Source organism: Hibiscus syriacus, unplaced genomic scaffold (assembly GCF_006381635.1).
Source record: "Hibiscus syriacus cultivar Baekdansim isolate YM2019G1 unplaced genomic scaffold, ASM638163v2 tig00116962_pilon, whole genome shotgun sequence".
Taxonomy (NCBI): domain Eukaryota; kingdom Viridiplantae; phylum Streptophyta; class Magnoliopsida; order Malvales; family Malvaceae; genus Hibiscus; species Hibiscus syriacus.
Genome location: NW_024063488.1, coordinates 3,817,505 through 3,827,664, shown reverse-complemented (window position 1 = coordinate 3,827,664; position 10,160 = coordinate 3,817,505). Strand labels below are relative to the sequence as shown.

At 32.5% G+C, this 10,160-nt stretch overlaps 1 protein-coding gene across 1 annotated transcript; it reads left to right on the top strand.

The window, feature by feature from the left end:
• The first annotated feature begins 431 nt into the window (after positions 1 to 431).
• Positions 432 to 3,910, top strand: LOC120190230 (phospholipid-transporting ATPase 2-like). Its single transcript, XM_039193337.1, has 9 exons — positions 432 to 541; positions 906 to 1,048; positions 1,647 to 1,743; positions 1,892 to 2,001; positions 2,084 to 2,248; positions 3,059 to 3,213; positions 3,334 to 3,414; positions 3,550 to 3,670; positions 3,768 to 3,910. The coding sequence occupies exons 1-9, from the start codon at positions 501 to 503 to the stop codon at positions 3,908 to 3,910; spliced, it is 1,056 nt and encodes a 351-aa protein (XP_039049268.1). The 5' UTR covers positions 432 to 500.
• Positions 3,911 to 10,160: the final 6,250 nt, after the last annotated feature.

Below are 10,160 nucleotides of genomic sequence, written 5' to 3'. Positions count from 1 at the left end.
TGATTATAATATGATTAGGAATGCATTACAACTTTACCAATGTAGAAATGTTTTAGTTTCATTTGATTGTACTAGGACTAGTAGGACAAGTGTAGAATGTTTTGTTCAATCATTTGATTGTTAATAGAAATCCAAGTGGGTGTCAGAAACTAGTTCTAGTTTAAATTTATTGTAGACACATGTCCTTGTACTGATGGTCCAAGTTAAAATCTCTTGGATTAATGGGTTATTTTCTAATACTCTTAGGTTCGGTGGTTGGGAGATGATTGGTTTCTTTACTTGAAGTAAGGTTTCGAATAGATGAGAATATAAGCTTCATCTTAAATATCCTTTTAATTTTTGCTTCTAATCTTGTTTATTTGCTTCAATTTTTGATTTTATTTCCATATTTGAGTTCTTTCTCAGATATTTTATCTTGTTAACCATCAAGCCTTTTTTTGCAGGTCTCTCTGGATCTTGTGAAAAGTTTATATGCAAAGTTTATTGATTGGGATTCTGAGATGATAGATTATGAGACTGGTATTCCTTCACATGCAACGAAGTAAGTATTTTTTCCAAGAAATCAATTAGTTGGAGTGCCCTTCTTAGTATACAAAGCTGGTAGCTAAGTTGATGTCACTCAAACTGAACATTATCTGTTCAAATGTTTGAGTCTTGTATGACTTGGCACACTTAACTCTCCTTTTGTTTATCTTTCTCCCTTTTGTTTTTACTTTTCACAACTCTTACCTCTCTCTTTTTTTCCTTACTATATTATTAAGTTTATTTTTACAACTAAAACTTTGTTATATAGGAGTTGTTTTTGAAAAGAATTATATGCAATTATTTAGCTACATGGTTGGATTATGCCATAGATTTTAGTGAATCTATATATTTGATAAAATTGGTTTGTTTTTATGTGGCAGCACAGCAATAAGTGAGGACCTTGGACAAGTTGAGTACATAATGACTGACAAAACTGGAACACTAACTGAAAATAGAATGATCTTTAGAAGATGTTGCATTAATGGCGTTTTCTATGGAAATGAGAGTGGTGATGCGCTGAAAGGTTCGTTATCTATTTTTCACCTTCTTGCTCATTACCTAATCTTTTCTCATTGAATCCATTTTTAGGTTCATATTCTCATTGAATCCATTTTTTAGGTTTTCATTTATGTTGAATGAAATTGTCTTGCTTGAAATAATCAGGGACATTTTGACTTTTTATATCTTGCTAATGAAAGCTGATATTTTATAATTGAGGGGGGTCCAAAATTGGGAATGGAGTTTAATAAGTTATTTTGCCCGTGGGCCATAAATTCTATGTTTAAGATGAGAATACAAATTTCATCTTTAACATCCTTATTTTGCTTCAAGTTCATAGCTCTTGTAAATTCTGATTTATCATTTCAAACAGTCTTTAATAAGTTAATTTTTATGGTTTTAGTTTTTATTATTGGAAATAACATAATGACTTGAAGCAAATTGCATGCTTTTAGATAAATGAGCTCAGTATTCTTAATATTTTATGATTCTTATTTTGCTAGAAATAGTTTGAAATTCATTCGGAGGATCTTTTAATCAGTTAGAGTTTCTTTTGGTTTCCAAATATTGAAGACATTTTCATGTAAACTATGATTATGACTGATTTTGCCACGGGTGCACAGATGATAAGCTGCTTAATGCTGTTGCTGGTAGCTCTCTTGACGTTATTCAATTTGTCACAGTTATGGCTATATGTAATACTGTTATTCCTATAAAGAGGTGATTCTATCTTCTATCTTGGTAGAATCTTTTAGCTGCAATTTAGAGATAGATCATAATAATGTCATAACTTTGTTCTTAATTTCAAAAATTCTGTTGCATACATTTGCTAATACATATCATCCTGACATGTTTTTATCATCTGTAGAAAAACCGGAGCCATCTTGTACAAGGCACAATCTCAGGATGAAGATGCTCTTGTTAATGCTGCTGCTCAATTGCATATGGTTTATACCAATAAGAATGCAAATATTCTAGGTAAAAATCCATCCCTTTTTTATGTAAAGAAGTTGATCGCTAGGATGATTATTTATGGTTTCCTGTATTAAATACCGTACAGAGATCAGGTTCAATGGTTCAATAATTAAGTATGAACTATTGGAAATTTTGGAGTTCACTTCTGATAGGAAAAGAATGTCAGTGGTTGTTAAAGATTGCCAGAACGGAAAAATTTTACTTTTATCAAAAGGTGCAGATGATGCAATTCTCCCTTATGCTTATGATGGTAATGTTTTTTTTCAATCTTTTGCTCATCATGTTATTATTTTTAACTTCAATCTATTTGTTTGATGGTTGATTTCATTGGCAGTTAGATTCTTGTTTGTCTGCATGATTTAATTTTTTGATGATTGTTGCACCTATGTGCACGGATCGCCTTTTTTCTTTGAGGAATATCTTTGGCTTACTGGCATAAATAACTGTTGCTATCATGCCTTGAACAATGACCATGTGCATCGATTCGAGGATGGGGTGTTGGAGGTTTGGATCTTGTAGTTAAGTCCATGTTAAGCTATATATTTGTTTCAACTTCAAGTCTCATTCTTGTCATTTCATTTTCATGAACTTATATTTTTTAGGTTTGGAATTTCTTTAATATCCTTTTTGGGACCTCATTCTAATCAGAGAAGTACTTACTAAATTTTAGAAGCTAAAAAGGTTTCTTATGGTGGCTTCTGTTGTTTTTGTCTTTATCACAGGTTATCTCCATTATGGGTCTTGATGTTGTTGGGCTATTACTTTATACATTTATGGGACTTTGACTGTTTTCCTAGTTGATTTCCCCCCGCTTTTGTATATAATTTATGGATCATGCATCGAGAATCATAAACTTGCCTTACCCCTCATCATGCTGGCTTGCTAATTTATTTATATTTTTTTAATGATTGGAAAGTTTTTTTGGGGCTTGTAATGTATTGAGATTCATCGATATAAGTTCTTGTTATTGCATGTTAGAAAAGGTAATTTTTAAAAGGACAATAGATATTAGTGACTGAATCGGTTGGTTTTCTATATGATATAATCATTACCTTTTCAGGGCAACAAACAAGAACATTTATTGAAGTGGTAGAACAATATGCTCAATTGGGGCTACGTACTTTATGCTTAGCTTGGCGTGAATTGAAAGAAGATGAGTATCAAGAGTGGTATTTGATGTTCAAAGAGGCTAGTAGCACATTAGTTGACAGGGAGGTGAAGTACTATCTAATGATCTTTTTGTGTTCTCCATTTGTTTATGTTTTACCTTATTGCACCCTTTTGGTCAAGTTTGGTGATGAGTGACTCAGTTCCTCTTATCAACACATTCTGCAGTGGAGGATTGCTGAGGTTTGCCAAAGATTAGAACATGAGTTTGAGGTTCTTGGAGTCACTGCAATAGAAGACTGTCTACAGGTGAAGTTGAGCTATTAAATCCAACTTGCATATAAAACCTTTTTCATTTATATTTAAGTCAAATATACATTATATCCATGGAATGTATTTTGGATGTTAACATTTGTCCCTTTATTTTATTTTTAATTGTTTTAGGATGGTGTACCTGAAACAATTGAAACACTCAGGAAAGCAGGATTAAATTTTTGGATGCTGACCGGAGACAAGCAGAATACTGCCATACAGATCGCCCTTTCTTGCAATTTTATTTCCCCTGGTAGGTTAACCATTTACATAAATTTCAATTCATTGTGTAAATTACATGTTCGGCTGTTTATGTTGTTTCAAATATCTAGGTTAATTGGAATGACTAGTTTTCATGGTTCCTAAATGTTTGAAACTATGCTACTTGTATGATTTGTTGCTTGGATTGAACAAATACATTTATTCAAGTTCTCATTTCTTGCATCTCTCCACATGCCTGCAAATACTTCGTGTTGTTGACTGCTGGGACTGACCATGCAGAAATGTGTTGTTAACTTTTTTAACGTAAGATATAATGGATTTTCATATAAACTGATGATTTATTTGGATATGAAACTAGAGATCGGGTTTGCATTGCCATGGATGGGGCCTTTTCAAGTGGCATGCCAATTGGAGTAAGACCTCATGAAGCAAAATATCTGTGCAAGAAATGACAGGACGATACTAGCTCTGCATCATTGTTTTCCCATATAAACTGGATTTATCTCTTTGAATTTAAGCGCCTCATTGTGACGAAGAGTTTTGAAGAATGTGTAAGATTAGAAACAAAATATCTTAGATATTATTGTTTATTATAGTTAATAATGTTGAACTACATTATATTTTACGTTAATGTAAACTTTGATTTATTATTATGGATTTCATTTTTCTTGTTATGGATTTTAAGTTTGTTGTTATCGATGTCAAGTTTATTGGAAAATGCTACAGGTTAAATTTGGGTAATAAAAGAGTAGAAAACAACATTTGACAAATTAGTTTTAATTTGCAAAATCAATTTCTTTTAGCTATAGAGAGGTAATTAGCGGCGTTTGTATCTTAAAACGCCGCTATATACCAGATCTTTTCCGGTGTTTGTGGGAAAAACGCCGCTAAATATCAAGACCTATTGCGGCTTTTGTGGACAAAACGCCGCTAAATATCAACACCTATTGCGGCGTTTGTGTAAAAAACGCCGCTAAATCTCAACACATATTGCGGCGTTTGTTGGAAAAACGCCGCTAAATCTCAACACCTATTGCGGCGTTTGTTGGAAAAAGCCACCAAATATCAACACCTATTGCGGCGTTTGTTGGACAAACGCCGCTATATATCGTTACCTATTGCGGCGTTTTTTGTTACTAAACGCCGCGAACTTTAGCGACGCTATTTGCAGCGGTGCTTTTTGCGGCGTTTGTTATAGCGCCGCATGTGTTTTTTGCGGCGCTTAAAAACGCCGCTATAGGTATAAAAAACGCCGCAAATGTACAGTTTTGCTGTAGTGTATCTTCCCTTTTTGAGTATTATAAACGTGGGAAATATGAGAGAGTTCCAGACTTATCTTCTTCATTCTCTTCTTTTCCACCGTGAAGCCATAAGCAAACGTAAGTTTCTTCATTAGTTGATTATTTGTTCAACTAAAGGTTTGGTTATGATTATTGGATGATAATTAAGCTTAAGGAAAGCTTAAATCATCTTAAAAACAAAGGATGGTGGAATTAGGAGAGATTAAAGATTTTGAGTTTTTGAATGAAATCTTGAAATAAAGTTGATAAGTTGAATTTTAAGTTGAATTTGACTTGTCAATAGTTGAATTAAGAGATTTGGAGTGATAGAAAGGAATTTAGAACATGTTGAAATTTGAATATAATTCTTGAATTTCATTAAGAGGAGAGGATTTTGAGAATTAAGATGGATTAAATGAGTACAAATGGGCTTAAGTATGTGTGTTTGAGTTTAGTATATAGAAGAGGTTGAAATATGAAGTGTTTAAGATGAAATGAAGTAAATTTCGTGTTGAAAATATGATTTATGGGCAAGGGGAATCGGTACCCATTCAAGGGAATCGGTACCCATTCAATGGGGGAATCGGTACCCATTCAATGGGGAATCGATACCCCCTCAAACGAACCAGAAATTCCAGAATCTCATAGGGGAACCGATTCCCCCACAGGAGGGAACCGATTCCCCCTAAAGGAAAATTGTGAATATGGGTTTAATAAGTTCGTTTAAGTTGCTAGTATCCAATTACAAGGTGTAAGTATCTAATAATTGCCTTAAAATGTACATTTATGTAGATTCTGAGCATAAGGCAATTCTGGAACATTTGGCAAGTAAGATCGATCAGGGGAAAGATTAGAGATCAAGATTGACTAATGAGACCAGGTGAGTGCATATTCAATAGTATATGGTGTGTGATGGGAATAACACTTGCGATGAGTCTATTTCCTGAAGTGTTACATATGAATTCATGATTAAAGGCATGAGTTAAATATGAGTGTATGTATGTTTGATTATCTGAATTGATATGTTTTGTATGTGCCATGTGGTTTATGTAAAAACACGATTAAGTGTTATTAAGAGAATATAAAATAAGTTATGAAATTATAGGAATATAGAAGATAAGTCGAGAGATGTAGGGAAATAGAAATAGATGTAGGGAAATAGAAATAGATGTTTATAAAAAGTCATAGGAGAACAAATATAAGTAATATGATAATGAAAATATAGGACTATGTGAATACATGGTTATGAGATAAAATATGTAATAATAGGAATATATGATGAAAGTGAGTTTATGAGAAGTGATATGAACTAGGTAAACATGGGTAACAGTATATGCATAATGGAAACATGAGTTGGACAAGTACATAGTGGTATGATTTATTATGAGAATTAGTATAATGGAGCTATATGAAAAGATTATAATGAATATATGAAATTGAATTAAGGAAAGAGATTAAATTAGTACCTAAATAAAAATAATATTAAATGATATATGTTTAGAAATACGACATAATTTATAATCTAAGGGAATACAAAGAAATGGAGCATAAGGTAGATAATATGATATCAGTTATTATATATCTATATGATATATGTCATCAGGTAATATGAAAGGACTCTGAAAATTGATATAAGCTATGAGAAAGTGTTCTAGGTGTTTATATGTGTTATATGAAGCATATATGATCATATGTGAACAAAATATGATATGTATGTTTATATGAATATTTGAGAAATGATCTAAGCTATATGATATGATATATGTGATTATATGCACTTTGAGACATATGTTATATGATATGGATCTATGTAACTACGTGAGAAAGTATATAAGCTATGTGACATGTAAATGTGACTCATATGAAAATGTTCTATGAGTAATTGAACTATGTGTTATGTGAAATGATAAGTATAAAAGAAAATGCCCATGTTATGTGTCTTGAGGGCTAGGGGTATAGTTGGCATGCCAAGAGTCGAGGGTCTACGCGGTCCTTCGGGACATATATGTATTCTTTGGAACATGTGTGAAGTCTGGTGAGACACATACTTGATCCTTGGCATATGTATATGATTCTTAAGGAATGATATGTGGTCCTTCGGGACATATATGTATTATTTGGAACATGTGTGAAGTCTGGTGAGACACATACTTGATCCTTAGTATATATATATGATTCTTAAGGAATGATATGTGGTCCTTATGGACATTATTATATGGCACTACGGTGCAATTCTACGCGGCACTCCGGTGCAATTCTACGCGGCACTTCGGTGCAATTATACGAGTTGTGGTGACAGCATAGTGCACAACCTCTATAGACTCACATATCTATAGTTCTCACATGTGTACATGGGCTTTGAAAAGAGAACATAATTTGATATAATGATATGTGTATTTCTCTTGACATGGTAGAAGTGCATATATGTCATGGTGATATGAGATGCTATGCGTTTATGTATTATATGATTATAGAAATTAGTAACGTATTGTGGCATATTAAAATATATATATAATATGTTTATATTCATTATATGCTCATATGACGGAATTGAAGTAATGACACGGGAATTAGTAAGGATAAACAGGTTGGTGATATGAGAACAATGTATGTGATATATGTATATGATGTGTGATATGAATTGCATGATATGATATATGTGTGATAAGGGTTATGGTATCTATTACATAATATACATGAATATATGTTGATGTATATGTAAATGAGTTGTATAATTTGATAGCATAAAACAGTCATGCATGATTAGTGGGTATGAATTCCATTAGATGTGTTTTCTTTATGCCTCACTAAGTCATCGACTTAGCGTGTGAGTGTTTCACACGTAGGTTCCGGAAAGCTAGAAGAAAAGTGAAGAGGAGCAAGATCGGTCAGTTACTTCTTACCGAAGATCAGATCAGAAAAGATGTATTGAATTAGATGTATTTTGTATATTGAAAATAATTGGCATGTAATTAATGTTTTGAATTGTATATACTCTGATTGGTTTTGCAAAAACATTTAAGCTCTGAATAGTTCTGGAAATCTTTTGAATAAGTTACATGTATAAAAGTTTTAAATTACTCACTATTTTATACAAGTAAACGTTTTGAAAAGTCAATATGACACCTCGGACTCGTATCCGGGTCGGGTACAGGTTGGGGTGTTACACGCTTTGATTCCATGGGAGATCATATTGACGCTTTGGAGGGTTGTTTATTGGGGTTGTTTCCTCCTTCGGGTCCATCTTCCTCTTCTCATCCGAATCTTGACGATTGATCATTATCATTGTATATTAAATGTTTATGATATTATTTACTATTTTAAATTTTATCTTTTGTTGAATATTTTCTATGACATTTGATTATAATTAAAATGCATCATTTTGATTATTATTGGTTATTATTAGATTTTTTGTCATTATGCTCTAATTTTACATTGTAATTGATGACAAAAGCATGCTTCCGAACCAATTTCAACTTGACTTTTAACATGTTTTGAATATCTCGAATATAACCATATTTGGCTAAACTTAAAGAAAAGTTGCAATACTAGGCCTCTAAGCTTACAAATTACGAAAAATATGTTATTTACAACCCGAAAATAATACTCGAACACGCCTATGAAGTCATGTTGCCTTAAAACTTTATGACGAAAAGCATTCTTCCTAACCATTTCCAGGGTGTTTTTTACCCCGCTTAGAATGTCTCGAATGTGGCAATATTATGCTCAACTTAAAGATAAGTTACAATACTAGGTCTTTATGCTTATAAATTACGAAAAATCTGCTATTTACAACCCGGAAATAATAATCGAACATGCCTATGAAACCATTTTGCCTTACACTTGATGATCAAAATCATGCTTTCGATCCATTTTCAGGATGATTTTTATCCAACTTAGAATGTCTCAAATGTGGTGATATTAGGCTCAAATTAAAGACAAGTTGCGGTATCTCATATCTACGCTTATAAATTACAAAAATTTTGCAGTTTACACCAAAAAATAAGACTTGAACATTCATATAGAAACTGAGGTGTGGGCTGGGAATTGACGGTCCTCGCGTTCTGCAGGGAGCGAGTTGCGTGAACTATATCTCGAGAAATTGGTAATTTCTCGCTTACCATTTCGTGGGCCTCGCATCTTGGCGAGGTATTATCTCAAACTATTTAATGGACCTACCTGAAAAGTCCAACCATGTAAGAAGGAACACACACCTTGGGGAGCGCAAGGACTGGAATTACACTCTGCAAAGTGCGAGACTGTGCTACGCGGCAGTTTGGGGGCATTTTTATAAATAATGGTCTGAGGGGGGCATTTATCCAAATATTTATTTAATGGTGCTTTTTAATATAAAATTGTCAAATTGATTACCCTTTGTTTTCTTCTTGTATCAAGTTCAAAAAGAAATTTGAGGATAATCAAATAATGATTTTAGGGTAAACTACATTATACTTTTTAATCGAGTTACTCAAATATAAAATATTATAAACTAATTTATCGAATCATTAAAAAATATAAAATAATCATTTATTGTTAAAATTTAGACGAAAAATAACTTGAACCTATTTATTGCTTCATCAAATTATAAAACAATTATTAACTGTTAATTTCTAGATGAAAAATTAACTTGAACTCACTTGTTTCATCATCTTTATGCCATGTCAATGCGAAGAGAATTTATCACCATTATCATCCCTTGGACAGCATGCCTTTATTTCTGAATTCGAAAAAATATAAAAAGGAATCTGTAAAGCATAACATATGCCTTTTTAAGAGTCACTCACCTGCAAAGCATTTCAATTTTCAAGGCGAATCCTCACTTAATGTATCTTTCACCCTTTAGGTCGGATCGTTCCCTTTTATTTTCTGGGGTTATGTAGTGATTCCATGTTACGATTAAGTGAAAGCTATTCTGAGGAATAAGTCTGGAATACAAACAAGTTTTAATGGCTGAGTCACTTAAGGATTTCCTAGAGAGTGTAGGTCCTATTTGAAGAGGAGATTAAAATTGTCTCAGATGATCAAACGATGTTTAGATTAGTCATATCAATATTTTGTTATTTTAATAATGAATGTTAAAAGTCGAGTGATCAATTTATTATAAATATGCCTTAAACTAACCCGTCATAAAACCTTGTCATTCTTGACAAAAATTATTTTTTTCGAATCATTAGCTAATTTTATATCAAACTGTCCAAATAAATAAGTCTCGTATTAGTCCACAAACCAAAATATAATCCC